The sequence below is a fragment of the Oryx dammah genome, unplaced genomic scaffold, assembly GCF_014754425.2.
Source record: "Oryx dammah isolate SB20612 unplaced genomic scaffold, SCBI_Odam_1.1 HiC_scaffold_2, whole genome shotgun sequence".
NCBI lineage: Eukaryota > Metazoa > Chordata > Mammalia > Artiodactyla > Bovidae > Oryx > Oryx dammah.
In genome coordinates, this window is record NW_024070186.1 from 159429648 (window position 1) to 159444973 (window position 15326).

At 53.8% G+C, this 15326-nt stretch overlaps 2 protein-coding genes across 2 annotated transcripts; both read right to left on the reverse strand.

Moving 5' to 3' along the window:
• Positions 1–747: 747 nt before the first annotated feature.
• Positions 748–2728, reverse strand: LOC120873745 (zymogen granule protein 16 homolog B-like). Its single transcript, XM_040254644.1, has 3 exons — positions 2648–2728; positions 2316–2421; positions 748–1213 (listed from the first exon to the last, which is right to left on the reverse strand). Exons 1-3 carry the CDS (start codon positions 2700–2702, stop codon positions 901–903), a joined length of 474 nt encoding a protein of 157 aa, XP_040110578.1. The 5' UTR covers positions 2703–2728; the 3' UTR covers positions 748–900.
• Positions 2729–11744: 9016 nt separating this feature from the next.
• Positions 11745–15183, reverse strand: LOC120882343 (testisin-like). The gene is made up of 4 exons (XM_040266325.1): positions 15161–15183; positions 14792–15105; positions 12374–12528; positions 11745–12072 (listed from the first exon to the last, which is right to left on the reverse strand). Exons 1-4 carry the CDS (start codon positions 15181–15183, stop codon positions 11833–11835), a joined length of 732 nt encoding a protein of 243 aa, XP_040122259.1. The 3' UTR covers positions 11745–11832.
• Between the last annotated feature and the right edge of the window lie 143 nt (positions 15184–15326).

Consider the following 15326-nt stretch of genomic DNA (forward strand, 5'->3'; position numbering starts at 1 on the left):
AGAGAATATGCCAGGCCTGGGAGGTGCTTTCCTTTCCCTTTGGGCTGTAACAGATGCCAGCCTTTCAAGAAGTGGGGTCCTGGGGATGCCTGGCTCTGGCCATTCCCATGTTGATCTCTTGGCCTGGAAGGCCTCCCTCCTTTAACCCCACCTGGCCAGCTCTCACTCAGCCTTTATATTTAGCGCAGATAGTGCCTCCTCTGGGAAGGCTCCCTGAAGCTGGGCTTGTGCCTGAACACAGGGCGCTAGACCTGTTACTATCAATGCAGTTGCAACAGCCAGCTGCCTCCATCAGCTTCTGTATCCGCTTCCCATGGGGAGCCCCTGGCTGATCACTGGGCTCTTCATTTCTCTGGTGTCCAAGAATCCATCTGTGGCCTAGGCCTTGGCAAATGTATGCTGAGTGAGTGAATGGGTGAATGAATGTTGAGTGGCTTCCCCAAGTCCCTGCACACTCAGAGAATCCTGGAATTGAGCCTGGACAGCTCAGGCTCCCTGGATGGCCTTGCAGCAGAGAGCCGAGGTGGGGCTTCTGGGAGCCCTGAATCCTCAGAGATTATGGGAGCGGCTGGGGTCTGCATGGCAGGCCCTGCATCCTGTCAGAATCACCCAGCCCTGGGGTGTCGGACCCCCTCCCGCCTCCTCCTGCAGCTCTACTCAGTGAGCCCCACCCCGGAGGCCTCATCCCCACAAGCTCAGAAGGCTCGTTTGCATCCCAGGCCAAGGAGCACCCTGGACCCACTGTAGCTGCAGAAGCTGGATTTATTGGTGGATTCTGATTCAGGGCTGCACTCAGGTCCCTGCCGCCTTGTGCCCACCTCCAGCCAGATGGCCTTGGCAGGGTAACCCACACCTCAGACCTGGAAACTTAGGAATGGTCATTTCTCTTTGGTTGAAGTGCTATTTGTTTAAGAATGAAGGATAACCCCATTCAAAGCCAATGCTGGTAATGCCCAGAGGCCGGTAGTGGCCGCAGACTCTGGTGAGCACTTTGTCACTGTCATCAGGGAAGTCAATAAAGGTGTTGCCATCTTCCTTCCCAAATGGGAACAACCTCCCTTGGTCCGTGTATATGACCAAGTAGCGGAGGAAATTCTTATAGGCGCCGTAGATTCCTGTAATGTGTTCTTCCGGAAGCAGAATGATTTCCTGAGGTATCCCACCTGGGGCTCCATATTTCTCACTCCAGGAAGAGCCATATCTCACCTGGATACTGAGAGGAAAGGGGAGATTTGAAGATCCAGGATATGAGTGACCCTCCAATCCCCAATCCTCTAAACACCTCCCCCTACTCCAATGTCACCAGCAAGGACAGCCTGTCACTGCAGCATAAGTGCCTGAGCACGTGACTTTGGTGACTTCCTGGTGTCAACCCCTGCTCTGACACCTTCAGGCTCTGTGATTTGGGGCTTGTTGACCAGCCTCTCCAGGCCTCAGTTTGCTCATCTGCAAAGTGGGACTGATTTGGGGGAGCAGTCACTGAGATCTTCCATCAGGAGAGCTCCCCAAAGTGCCCAGTCACCGTGACCCTCAGGAGGTGCAGCTGCTCTCCTGGCTCAGAGCAGGGAGCTGACCCCAGCCCAGCATTTGGAGCCCCAGTCACTGCACTAGGCCAGGTGGGGGCCCCAGGAGCAGGTGACCCGTCTCTGTGACCTTCCCCCCACCTCAGTGTCCATCCCAGAGTGTCCCCTCCTCACTGGCCCCGCCCACACTCTGGCCCCGCCCACACTCTGGCCCCCATGGTGCCTGCTGCTCTGGCCCATTCCTTCTCCCCAGCTCCCTGGGGCCCCGTAAATGCAGAGCAAAGATCTACCCCAGGCCTGGAGCAAAGCCCCCATTTAACTCAACCATTAGGTGAAGACCTGGGCTTGCTGCCTCTACGCTTCTAGTGTTCAATCAGTGGTCCACTCTGACCCTCATTCCTTTTCTCTTTGACCCCAAGCTGGGCAGAACTTCTGCTTTCCCATAGGCATTCTCAGACTGAGAGACCATTTCTGGTTGAGCTGAGTCGGGGTTGAAAGGAGACAGTGGGGAGAAGCACCCCTCCCTTTCAGCCATCCCAGGAAGCAGAGGCCGGACTTACAGGAGGAGAGAGGAGGGGAGAGGGCTGGGGAGCAGGGGAGGAAACAGCAGAGGAAGAGGGACAGACAGAAGGCGCTGGCTGGGGGCTCCAGGACCCCAAGGCCTCAGCTGACTCGGGAGACATCAGCACCCAGTGAGGGTGCTGGGAGGAGGGACCAGCCCCCTCCCCAGGTTCCCGAGATTGGGGCAGTGGCTGGGATGCAGTGAGGGGCTCCAAGCCCTGCTCAACTCACCTCTTGATTAGGCCCAGAGGACCTATGAACACTCGAATCCCGGTGATGTCGTTTTGGAAGTCTCTAGAGGAACTGAAATAGGTACCTCCTCCAGGCCCAAATATCTCTATTATATGAAAGAACCAGGTGGGGAAGAGGAAAAAATAAACACACAGTGACATGTTGGCTGTTTCTGCCCAGAGGAGGACACAGCCCCTCCAGAGGAGGGGACAGGCCTGAGAGCAGAGTCTGTCTGTGACAAGGGCTGGCCCAGATCCCAGCCCTGGATGGAGGGAGGGGAGTGAGGGGGGCCTCCAGGGGGATAGGATGGGGGGACCCCCAGCCAGACTTACGCTTTGCCCAGCAGGCGGGGCTCCACAGGAGGGCAAGGGTCAGCCACAGCAGCATGGATTCTGGCTGGAGAGTCAAGGGCTCCTGGAGAGAAGAGGACAGGCCATCTCATTTCAGAGAGGGGCCTCTCCTGACCTCGTGGGCCTAAGCATGGCGGGGGGCAGGGCCTTACCTGGCCTGCAGAGTCCTGTGGTCCAGTCCTGGTGGTGGGAGTCTTTTGGCACCTGGATGTCCACTGGGCCTTTTATACCCTCCCGGGTCCTGTGGGCCCTCCTCTAGGAGGAAGGAGCAAAGGGGTCAGCAGGGGGCAGGAAGGAGCTGGTGAGGGGTCTTCCTGGGGGAATCCCCAGAGCCATCCAGGAGGAGGCTCCCGGATGTACTCTGTGGTTGTCTTGGCCCCGCAGCCTACACAAATACAAGGAGACAATGACAGGTATTTTACTTTCACCTCTGGGTCTCTCTTCTGGGCCCCTGCACTTGACCTTGACATCAGAGGCGAGGGTGGTGTCCTGAGAGCCCTTCCCAGTTGACCAAACAGGGTTAACCCCACAGGGGTGTTTCAGGGTAGCTGCCCGCAGAGCTTCGTGGGGCCCAGGGCTCCTGCCTCATGTAGAACCCGGTTCAGGGTCCAGGACCCCCACGTGATGACAAGGAGAAGGGGTGCCGATAGTGGCCTGGCATGTGCACAGCCTCAGTGGGGAAGAGCTGGCTGCCAGGAACCGGGGACTCCGGCTTTTTCGGGATGGTGGTGCAGGGGGCTTGGTGTCAGGGTGGAGGCCCTGTCTAGCTGCCACCTCCCTTACTTACATCATGACCCGGGGCCAGGGGTCAGCACACTGCTATCCGCAGGCCAAGTCCCACCTGCCATCGCTTCTTACACAATCCGTGAGCTAAGAATACATTTTACATTTTAAATGATTAGTAAAAATTCAGTAGAATAATGTGAGATTTGAAAAGTTCATGAAATGTCAATGCCACTGCCAATAAACAAGTGTTACCACCCTTTTGCGTTTCCCTGCAGGCTCAGCGGTAAAGAACCCGCCTGCAATGCAGGAGATACAGACATGGCTTCGATCCCTGAGTCAAGAAGGTCTGCTGGAGGAGGGCATGGCAACCCACTCCAGAATTCTTGCCTGGAGAATCCCATGGAGAGAGGAGCCTTGTGGGCTACAGTCCACGGGGTCACAAAAAGTCGGACACGACCGAGCAACTCGGCACACATGGAGCAGAGAGCAGCCTTGTCCAGAAGCTGGCCCCTCCTTCTGGGCATGCACTGGTCCCCCTGGACAGGCTCCTTAGGGCTCAGGCCCCCTTGACTCCTGTGGCAAAGATGAGGCCCTCACCTGACCTCCAGAGCTCCGCACACGCCCCCAGAGGCCTCCAGCCCTGTGATGCCTCTGGGCTGGGGAAGGGTAGGGCCAGCCGGCTGCAGGGGGCAGAGAAGCCCTCCCCAGGCCCCGGATCCTCCTGGGGAGGCAGAGACACAGGAGGCCTAGGAGCTTGGCAGGTACAGCTGCTGGAAGAAGGGGCCCAGAGGAGGCACAAAGCGGCTTGTGTTCCTGCCCCAGCGCAGCGCCAGGCACTTCTGCTAATGCTGCCAGTTAGGAGGCTTCGTTCTCACTGCAGACTGCCAGGGTGTGAGCCCAAAAGCAGGGTTTGTCTGGCCGAGACTCCAGGATGCTGTACCTGGGGTGGGAGTTGGAGGAAGTATTCGCTGCCAGACTGGACAAGGAGAGGATGAGGGCACTTGCCCGAGGGCACTTGCCCAAGTGCACACGGACGGCACATTATCACAGAGGGCAGGTGCATGGTTATAAGGGACACACATGCACACACGTGCTTTCAGAATGCATGTGTGCAACACAGGATGCACCTTCTAACATTTGCCCAGCTATCCCTACACCCAGGAGCTTGCACTTGCCCTGAGCAGTCGTGTGCACCATGCACACCTATGCTGGAAGCCCGGTCCCCAGAGGAGCCCCACCCCCTCGGTCACCCGGGCCCAGTGCTGGCTCTGAGCCCACTGGGGAGATTTAACACAGGTCCTTTGTGCCTGGGGATCAGAGTCGCGCACAAGGGGGTTTAGGAGCATTGAGACCATAATCCCCTCTGTGGGCGTACCCCGGATCTCAGTCTGCCAGGAGCCCGGAACAACTGGGTCCCCTTCTCCCAGCTGGGGCAAATGCTGGGCCAACGGGCATGTGGGTCAGGGGCAGGTCAGGACTGACATCACTTGCCTCCCTCCCCGCTGTGCTCTGCAGCCCTAGGACAGACTACTGAGGCCTCGGTCGCCAGCACACTCAGAGCTGGTGGGCTCCTCCCTGCGGCCCCGCGGCAGGAAGCCCCTGCCTTGCTTATTTGGAGGCTGGATTCTGCGTCCCAGGCTCAGGCTTCCGGGATGGGGCAAGGGGTGCTGGCTCCCACAGGCAGCCTCATCTGATGTCCAAGGCCCCAGGAATCAGATGGAAGACCCTGTGAGCAGGGTAGGGGGGAGATCAAGAAGAGAAGGGGCATTCTGTCCCAGTCCCATGAGAAGTCCAAAGCTGGCCTTTGTACCTGGTGGGGCTTCCCTGGTGGCTCAGATGGTAAAGAATCTGCCTGCAATGCAGGAGACCCGGGTTCCATCCCTGAGTTGGGAAGATCCCTTGGAGAAGGAAATGGCTATCCACTCCAGGATTCTTGCCTGGAGAATCCCATGGACAGAGGAGCCCAGCAGGCTGCAGTCCCTGGGGCTGCAGAGTCGGAAAGGAGCAATTTTCCCTTGCTTGCCTTTAAGGGGCTGTTGCCACACCAGGTGGCCCCTTCCAAAAGGACAACTTGGCTGTGCATTTCTGAAGTTCTCGATTCTCCGCCTTTACTCACTCCTTTAAAAATCTCACTGAATGCTCTAAGCAAAACATTTTTCTCCAGCTTTCTGCAGAGAAACTCAGTACTTTTAATGGAATGCCAGGTAGCCCGGCCACACGTTTTTGTCTAATCTTATATGTAATTAAAGTCCCATTAGTGCAAGTGCTGAAAATAAAATGACCTCCACCCAAGGGTCAGGTTGACAGACGCAAGATCTCCAGGTTCAGTTCCCCGAGGCTGCCCTGACACAAGTGCTTTTCGCCTGGTGTATCTGTCAGCCTGGGCTGCCGTAACCAATACTACAAACTGGGGGCAGGGGAGGGGCTCAAACCACAGAGGTTTATTTCTCACAGTTCTGGAGGCTGGAAGTCCAAGATCAAGGCTCCAACGGACTTGGTTCTTGGTGAGGGCTTGCTTTCTGGTCCAACCCACTGCAGGGAGTTAACCAGACTGAGGTTTTCTGAGAGCCTCTCATGAACCCCAGATCCACTGATTCCTGCCTACAAACCCCTAGACCCATATCAATGCAAGCCCATCTGCCTACCTCTCTTTTTTAAATTTAATTAACTTTTTAACTTTTGTCTGTTCTAGGTCTTTGTTGTTATGCGTTGGCTTTCTCTAGTTGCGATAAGTGGGGCCTACTCTGTAGTTGCGAGCATGGGCTTCTCATTGCGGTGGCTTCTCGTTGTGGAGCACAGGCTCTAGGCGTGCAAGCTTCAGTAGTTGTAGTGCGTGGGCTCAGTAGTTGTGACACACAGGCTTAGTTGCTCCCTGGCACGACCGGACCAGGCATCGAAACAGTGTCCCCTGTAGTCAAACTGGTGTCTCCTGTAATTCCCATTTCAAGGTGGATTCTTAACCACTGGGCCATCAGGGAAGCCCCTGCTTATATCTTTGAGAAGCTTCAGTTCAGTTCAGTTCGGTTGCTCAGTCATGTTTGACCCTTTGCGATCCCATGAACTGCAGCACGCCAGGCTTCCTGTCCATCACCAACTCCCGGAATCCGCCCTAACCCATGTGCATCGAGTCGATGATGCCATCCAACCATCTCATCCTCTGTTGTCCCCTTCTCCTCCTGCCCTCAATCTTTCCCAGCATCAGGGTCTTTTCAAATGAGTCAGCTCTTCGCATCAGGTAGCCAAAGTATTGGAGTTTCACCTTCAACATCAGTCCTTCCAATGAACACCCAGGACTGATCTCCTTTAGGATGGACTGGTTGGATCTCCTTGCAGTCCAAGGGACTCTCAAGAGTCTTCTCCAACACCACAGTTCAAATGCATCAATTCTTCGGCGCTCAGCTTTCTTCACAGTCCAACTCTCACATCCATACATGACCACTGGGAAAACCATAGCCTTGACTAGACGGACCTTTGTTGGCAAAGTAATGTCTCTGCTTTTTAATGTGCTATCTAGGTTGGTCATAACTTTCCTTCTGAGAAGTAAGTGTCTTTTAATTTCATGGCTGCAATCACCATCTGCAGTGATTTTGGAGCCCAGAAAAATAAAGTCAGCCACTGTTTCCACTGTTTCCCCTTCTGTTTGCCATGAAGTGATGGGACCGGATGCCATGATCTTAGTTTTCTGAATGTTGAGCTTTAAACCAACTTTTTCACTCTCTTCTTTCACTTTCACCAAGAGGCTTTTTAGTTCTTCTTCACTTTCTGCCATAAGGGTGGTGTCATCTGCATATCTGAGGTTATTGCTATTTCTCCCGGCAATCTTGATTCCAGCTTGTGCTTCCTCCAGCCCAGCATTTCTCCTGATGTACTCTGCATATAAGTTAAATAAGCAGAGTGACAATATACAGCCTTGACGTTCTCCTTTTCCTATTTGGAACCAGTCTGTTGTTCCATGTCCAGTTCTAACTGTTGCTTCCTGACCTGCATATAGATTTCTCAAGAGGTAGGTCAGGTGGTCCTTCTCTTTCAGTATTTTCCACAGTTTATTGTGATCCACACAGTCAAAGACTTTGACATAGTCAATAAAGCAGAAATAGATGTTTTTTCTGGAACTCTCTTAGAATTGCTGGGGTCCAGCATTCTTAGAGAATTACTCTGTACACATCGTGTTGTTTTCTAGAGTTTGGAAGTGTCTAAGAGAAGCAGGTCTCCATGCTGCCCCACCTGCTTATCTTTCCTTCCATCTTTCTGTCCTTAAACTTGCCTTTCCAAATAGATTTCTGGAACAATGTTCAAACAAAACTAGGGTTACTTCCAGACGATGGAATTTAGGACATTTTTCTATTCTCTCTTCTGTTTTTTTTCATACCACTTCCATTTTTTAAATAGGATTGTACTAATTTACAAAGTAAAAATGATTGTTCTTTTTTAAATGGGATATATTTTTAACCTATAAGTTCTCAAAAGATATGAAATTGGAGGTTCCCAGGGTCAGGAACAACGTGGGGAGTGGGTTCTCTTACTTACTTGGGGGAGGTGTACTGAGGACCTTCTCATGACCTAAAAATCTTACAAACATGAAGGCCATTTGGCTAAAACATTGCGCCCACAGAAAAGGGAACCTAAGAAATGATGAGAGGGACTTCCCTGGTGGTCCAGTGGCTAAGACTCCATACTCCCAACGCAAGAGGCCCGGGTTCCATCCCTGGTCGGGTAACTAGATCCCACCTGCCACAAATAAATGATCCTGCATGTCACCACTAAGACCGATGCAGCCAAATAAATAAATGAATAGAAGTGATTGGGAGGGTGTGGCAAATTTATAAATTAAGGCTTTCCTGAAGATATCATTTTTAGTGACAGCAACTTTTCAACTATCCAACACTAGGAGACTGATTACAAGTTTGGTTCTGGTGATTTTTTTTTTTTTTAAGTTTCTTCTTTGAGCTCCTTTGATTGACTTTTATTTTCTAACAAGAAGGCATTATTTTGATAATCATCATAAAGCTACTTTTACTTTGCCAAGAAGTCTGGTTCTGCAGAGCGATTTTCCCCATTATCTGAACATTTGTCCAAGGTGGGGGCGTGATGAGCAGCCCCAGACAGGACACGTGCCAATTCTTCAAGCCATGATCTACTTCCCACTTTAAAAGGAAAAACAAGCCTCTTCATTAGTCAGATGACCTGGTGGCTCTGCCATCGGACTCTGTAGGGGAGAGATCTCCTGGAGGTGGACAGAAAGGGAGACCCCTGTGAAGAGGGACTCTACGCAAGGAACCTGGGCAGCTGGCGAATGACAATGAGGGTGAGGGCAACGGGAAGGCAGGGCCCAGAGCTGTCACAACATAGACATGAGTGCCGGGAAATGAGCGTTGTTTCAGGCACCTCAATTCGCTGTATTTTTATCTACCGGCTGTATTTAGCAAAAGGAGAAAATGTCAATGTTGAGCCATTTCCTCACTTCTAGATAAACAACGCCGGGCCGCCTTGAGCAGCCGGATCTCAGCTCACTAACGCCCCCTCGTGTCAGATGGGATCCCTGGGAGGGACAGGTACGGAAATTTCCATGAAATTGTACTGGAGAAAAATCCACCTGAGGAGGGGGAGGCTCTCGGCTTGGGGGCGGGTCCCACGAGAGAGACAGAGAAAAAGAGAGAGAGAGACTTCAAGGGAACTGGGAAGATTCAGCCTGGCCCTAGAGACCGTGTGGCAGCATCCACACACCCCTTAAGAAATCCCTCACAAGGGACAGTTCTATGGTCAAGAAGTTTGGGAAATGCAACCCACTATATTTTCTCTTTCAGATTCCTGATGCATTTTAGCAAGTAAAAGTCATTGAAAAGTTCTGCAACAAAAAATTTTTTTATTATTACAACTTTTATTCTGAAAAACTAATTTTTTTCTTTATATTTTTTAATTTATTTTTTTATTGAAGGATAATTGCTTTACAGAACTTTGTTGTTTTCTGTCAAACCTCGATATGAATCAGCCATAGGTATATCCCCTCCCTTTTGAACCTCCCTCCCATCTCCCACCCCATCCCACCCCTATGTTGATACAGAGCCCCTGTTTGAGTTTCCTGATCCATGCAGCAAATTCCCATTGGCTGTTTATTTTACCTAAGGTAATGTAAGTTTCCATGTTACTCACAACATACATCTCACCCTCTCCTCCCCTGTCCCCGTGTCCATTAGTCTATTCTCCATGTCTGTTTCTCCACTGCTGCCCTGTAAATAATTCTTCAGAACCATTTTTCTAGACTCTGTATATATGCGTTAGAATATGATATTTATCTTTTTCTTTCTAAGTCACTTCACTCTGTATAATAGGTTCTAGGTCAACAAAAAATTTTTTTCAAAGATTTCACTTTCCCCAAAGTCTGATCATAGGATCCTTTTACAAATGAAGTCTATTCACAGCCCTGGGAAATAACATTCCATGGAACACATAGTTGGGAACCACTGCTAAAATAGAGCCATGGCTGAGGAGGGCTGGGCTGTTCCAGAAATGATCTAGAGAAAGAGAAGTAAGGTGGTCGTTCTAGTGCTCACACTGGGGCCTCGGGAGCTGAGCGCTCTCTTCCTTTCAAAACTGCTGGCTGGGTCACAGGGTGGCAACGGTGATGTTGGTGATGGTGGTGGTTGGGGTGATGGTGGTGATGAGAGCCCAGGCGTAGTGCTTATTCTGGGTTTGTTGTTCAGTCACTCATTTGTATCTGACTCTTCTGAAACCCCATGAACTGTAGCCTGTAAGGCTCCTCTGTTCATGCGATTTCCCAGGCAAGAATACTGGAGTGAGTTGTCATTTCCTCCTCCAAGGGATCTTCTCAACCCAAGGATCGAACCAGCATCTCCTCCATTGCAGGCAAATTCTTTACCACTGAGCCACCAGGGAAACTTGCTTCTTCTATACCAGATATTGTCCTAAACCGTTTATAAATTAATGCATTTTATTCTAACCATCTGTAGGAAAGGTACAAATTGTTAGATATAAAAAATGAAGCTGAACTCATTCATAGCTGGTGGGAACATACTATTGGTACATCCAGTTTAGAAGACAGTTGTGTGTGTCTCCCAGGCCGCTGTACAGTTTGTGACATGTTCCAATCAAAATAACACCTTCGGGGCCACCCACGGGGCCTCCCGATGGCCTGAGGGAGCTATTTCTTCAGATAAGGGGCCTCTTGAGAGGCCCACCAGTCTCAGGTGAGATTTTCAGAGGTCGATACTGAGGGGGGTGAGGATGGCGTGGTGGCTGGCTGCAGCCTGCTTTTCCTTCTGAAGGAAGGGCACCGTCACCCAGCCCAGGGGACCCCACCTGAAGCTGGGCGGGGGACTGGGCTCTGGGCACCACCTCTGGCTCTGCCCCCAGCACCTCTCAGGGTTGACGTGGGAACTTCCTCTCGGGGCCGGGAGGGGGTGCCACCCGCGAACTGCAGAGCAGCCTGAGCGGGCCAGAGCCCGGCAGGCACTGTGTGTGGGAGACCTCCTCTCCCAGGACAGGAGTGTGAAGCCCTCAGAGGCCATCCTGAAAAAAGAGGGGAGATGTGAATATTTCTTGGTTTTGTTCACTTATTTGTTGACTAGATGCCCCTCCCTCCCAGCCATGGGAAGGTTTGTCTGGGTCACCTGTGGGCCACCAGCTCTGAAAGCAGAGATCACACCCCCACACCCACGCCCTCCCCTTTCCCAGGTCCCCTCACTACACGTGGCTGCAGGGCAGGCCTGCCCATCTTCCGGGTATTGGCTCAGAAGCTCCTGGGCTCCACCCCTGCTGGCTCTACAGACTCCTGGCCAGGCCAGGCCGAGGTCCCCGTATGGGTCCCTGGAAGGGATCGGTGAGGGACACTGTGTCTCAAGGGCCAGGCCTGGGCAAACAGGGCTGGCGACATATCTGGGCCCTACTGCCCGCCTCCCAGGACCTTCCTCCTCCGTCCTGCCCTCTGCACCATCAGGGGACTAACTCTGGCCCCCAGAGAGAGCTCCCTGGTCTTGTCTTCCCAGGACAACACTGGGTCTGACATGAGCCTCACCAGCCAAACCTATGGTTTTTCCAGTAGTCATGTATGGATGTGAGAGCTGGACCATACAGAAGGCTGAGCGCCAAAGAATTGATGCTTTCAAATTGCGGTGCTGGAGGAGACTCTTGAGAGTCCTTTCATAAATGATCTTTCTGATCGAACTAACCTTGAAAGGGTTTTGTTGTTTGCAACCAAAACCCACATAGCACAGATGGGTGGATGATGATTTAGGAGTTAAGGAGTGGTCTTGGAGTGGATGGGACGCAAGTGTCCGTGAGGGTGTCCAGGAAGCCACCCAGGGCCACCGAAAGTGCAGCAAGGTGTCAACTTGAACATATACACTTTTATTAGTAAAGGGGACAGAAGGGGACTGGGCCTGACTCAGCAGATGGCCCCAACTCTCGGGGGCCATTGGCTGGGCTCAGGCCAGCTGTAGGAATGGGAGAGCCCAGAGCAGAGGAAGGAGCAGCAGCATCGGGCAGGGGTCCAGCCTGCAAGTGTCGTTTTGGGCCAGAACCTCTCGGATCCAAGTGTAGTGTGCACTGACATTGGTGTAGACACCCGGCCGGTTGGGCCTACCGCAGCCCACTCCCCAGCTCACGACTCCAACTTGATACCACAGCCCTTTCTTTTCACAGACCAAGGGCCCACCTGAGTCACCCTGGGGACCAGCATGGGTGAGTCCAGCCTGGGGCAGCGCGGGAGGGGTGAGCAGAGAGGCGGGGATAGCAGGAGGGGCTGTGGAGCCAGGCAGACGGGGTGCAAATCCCACCCCTCCCCTCTACCGAAGTGAGCAAGCCTCAGTTTCTGCATCTGCAAAGTGGAACAGTCATCCCTCCCCCTGCCCCCCAGGGTGGACACGAGGCCTGAATGGAGGGCAGGGATGCAGGGTGCTTTCTGGCCGGGGCGGGGCAGTGGGCGGCTGGGGTGATGTGTGAGCTGGGGACGGGAGGGACACTCACAAAGCAGGAATCCTTGCCTCCTTGAGGATCGCCAGCGCAAATCATGTCTCCCCAGATGTCAACGCGGAAATCGGGCATTGAGAACAGGTGATTACACATGGTCGTGTTTATGATCCCGACCTGCACTTCCTGGAGGGTGTAGGGAGATGGCAGACCTGCCACGGAGTTGAGGGAACAGAGAAAGATGGTGTCCTGAGCCTCTCCTCTGCCATCAGAATGGCACAGGCTATGAAGGCATGCGGCAGGGGGAACCTGGGGCACCCACAGTACCTGGGACATTGCCCTTGACTCCTCTGCTCTAGCCCAGCACCCAGCACGTGGTGGGTGATGAACACACCATAGAAGGGCCTAGAGAAGGGACAGGCTGTTACAGCTTCCCTCTCTGCAGCCTGCAGACAACAGGCCCTGTTTCAGCCCCCAGAGAGAGACCTTAGCACTCTGGGGTGGGGCTGGTGCAGCTGGGACAGTTTAGGATCTGCACAGTCCAGTGCCCAGTGGGCGTGGGGCAGCCTGGCATGCTCTCTCTCCCCCTGCAACGTGCCTGCCCAGCCCGAGCCCAGAGCTCTACCAGGTGCTCCTGCAGCACCCCTGGGATGCAGTGCAATCAGCCTCAGTCTCGGGTAAGGAAAGATTCAGGAGGAAGGTCACCCTCCCTCAACCCCGGCAAAGCACCAGGAGCTGCCAGAGCCTAATATGAACCCATGCATGCTAAGTTATTTCAATCGTGTCCAACTCTTTGCAACCTCATGGACCATGACCCACCAGGCTCCTCTGTCCATGGGATTCTCTAGGCTAGAGTAGTGGAGTGGGTTGCCATGACCTCTTCCAGGGGGTCTTCCCGACCCAGGGATCGAACCCGGGTCTCTTATGTCTCCTGCATGGGTCAGCTGATCCTTTACCACTAGCACCCCCGGAAGCCCTGATATGAACCCAGGCCAAAGTCTAGACCTGAATCACCTCCTTGTCCTGCAGAGGATGGTGACCCCATTAACACTGAAAGCTGGTGAGGCAATTGTTTCTTGGCTGCCAGGTGCTCTGCTAAGCCCTCATGTGGGAATGCTTTTAAGGCTCAGAACTACCCTGTCTGGTGGGAACTATTATTACCCCATTTTACAGATGAGTAAGGTGAGGCAGAGTGAGATGAAGTGCTTTGCCCAAGGTTTCCCCACTAGTACAGAGTACATCAGCTCTGGGGGTGGGGTCAAGAAGTCACCTTCTATCTGTCAGACTGAGGGTTCAGCTGGCGCTGGGTGTGATCACCTGTCAGCTAGGGGAGGGGCAGTGTCAGCCTGGTTGGACCCCTCAGCTCACGGCCATCCAGCCCTTTGGGCCCAAGAAGTCTACACTGGGGCACTTTCTCCAGCCCCCTGGGGTGCAAGGAAAGGACAGGGCAGGTCTCCAGTCGACTCCCCTCTCCTAGCTGGCAATGCCAGGTGTGTGGCTGGCTACCCTCTCTGGGCCAAGGAGCCCTGGCTTCTCCATGGATCCCCAGGGCCTGGGAAACTCTCCATGCCTCTCTGGGCTTCCTCATCTGTAAAGCAGGCATAAAGATGCTCCCAGCCCCTTTGGCAGGTAAACTTCAGAAGGAAGAGAGTCCTTGGAGCCCAGAACCGTGCTGGGACACACAGTGCACCAGGGAAGCTTGCTCTGTCACGGCTGCTGTGGTTGAGGGCAAGGCAGGGCCGCACTAGGCCCAGGGGTAGCGTGACCGGCGGTCTAATCCGTGAGCCCCTCTGAGGGGCCTGGGCCCGGTAGATTCGAGGGACTCGTGGTAAGAGAGAAATGAGTGGCAGCTAATGGCACTCCACTCCAGTGCTCTTGCCTGGAAAACCCTATGGATGGAGGAGCCTGGTGGGCTGCAGTCCATGGGGTCACAAAGAGTCGGACACGAATGAGCAACTTCACTTTCACGTTTCACTAATGCCAGGACATGCAGCCCCACAGAGACTGGGTGGGAGCAAGGCTGGAGCAAGGCTCGAAGTTCCAAGGAGAGAGAATGAATGAGCTGGCACCCCAGGATGGGGGGCTCCCCCCTCCCACCACCCCTGTCCGTGCAGGAGGGGTGGGGGAGCTGGAGTGGGAGGCTGGATGGACGGGGTGGGGGGAGCACCCTGCTGGGGTAGAAAGAAGAGTTTCCTGAAACACACACCCCCCTGCCCCCCACAGCACCTAACAGACACCCAGCAGGCTGGGGGTGCTAGCCTGGGCCTTCCTCTCTGGTTTCTGGCTCACAATCTCCGGAAGAGAAGGGAGCTTAGGGTACAGAAAGCCCTGCCCTACGGGCGAGGGGCAAGAGTGGAGAGCCAGCATGGGGAGAACACTGAGCAGGCTGCCCGCGTGAGGCTGGCGCAGCTAGAACCAGCAGGCGATGACACTGCCACCCTCGGCTGGCCCAGACCCGTCTGTCGCCACACTCACTCAGCTCTTCTTCAATGTCTCCCCAGCCGGTCACCCAGCAGTCACTGCTGTTCTCAAACTCGGAGATGGAGGCCATGACACAGATGGGCTGGATGTACTTAGTGTAGGTGACTGAGGAGGACAGCTTCACCAGGGCGATGTCATACACTGGAGCGCCCAGATAGAAGGGGCTCAGGAAAATCTGGTCCACATTGTAACGGTTGTAGTAGGCTTGCAAGTTCCAAATGGATGGTGCAGCAGACAGCTCCCCAAACTGGATTGACCAGTGAAAGGGATTTCGGTTGCTATCAAGGGAGGAGAGAGCCCTCAGGGGTCTTCAAAGGGAGGGTGGGCCACCCCAGCAGGCCTGGGGCCACCGCTCCCTGAGACTGCCCGGCCACTGCCCGGCTCATCCCGGACACAGGTCTTCCTTCCACAAAGAGGCCAGGGTAGAAATGGGGAGAGCCCCAAGTCCCAACCAAAGTCCAACATCTGGGGACTTGGGGCAAGAGGGTGCCTCCCCTGCCAGCTCACCTGGCCAGTCACTCAACCACCT

Bases quoted from the DNA above. Each gene is read 5' to 3' on its own strand.
- LOC120873745 (XM_040254644.1), bottom strand. From the start codon at position 2,702: ATGCTGCTGTGGCTGACCCTTGCCCTCCTGTGGAGCCCCGCCTGCTGG. The intron at 2,422-2,647 runs GTAAGTCTGGCT...TTCATATAATAG, and splicing joins CCCCGCCTGCTGGGCAAAGC to AGATATTTGGGCCTGGAGGA. The intron at 1,214-2,315 runs GTGAGTTGAGCA...CTTTCCTCTCAG, and splicing joins CCTCTGGGCCTAATCAAGAG to TATCCAGGTGAGATATGGCT.
- LOC120882343 (XM_040266325.1), bottom strand. From the start codon at position 15,183: ATGAGCCGGGCAGTGGCCGGGCA. The intron at 15,106-15,160 runs GTCTCAGGGAGC...CTCCCTTTGAAG, and splicing joins AGCCGGGCAGTGGCCGGGCA to ACCCCTGAGGGCTCTCTCCT. The intron at 12,073-12,373 runs GTGAGTGTCCCT...GCTGGTCCCCAG, and splicing joins GAGGCAAGGATTCCTGCTTT to GGTGACTCAGGTGGGCCCTT.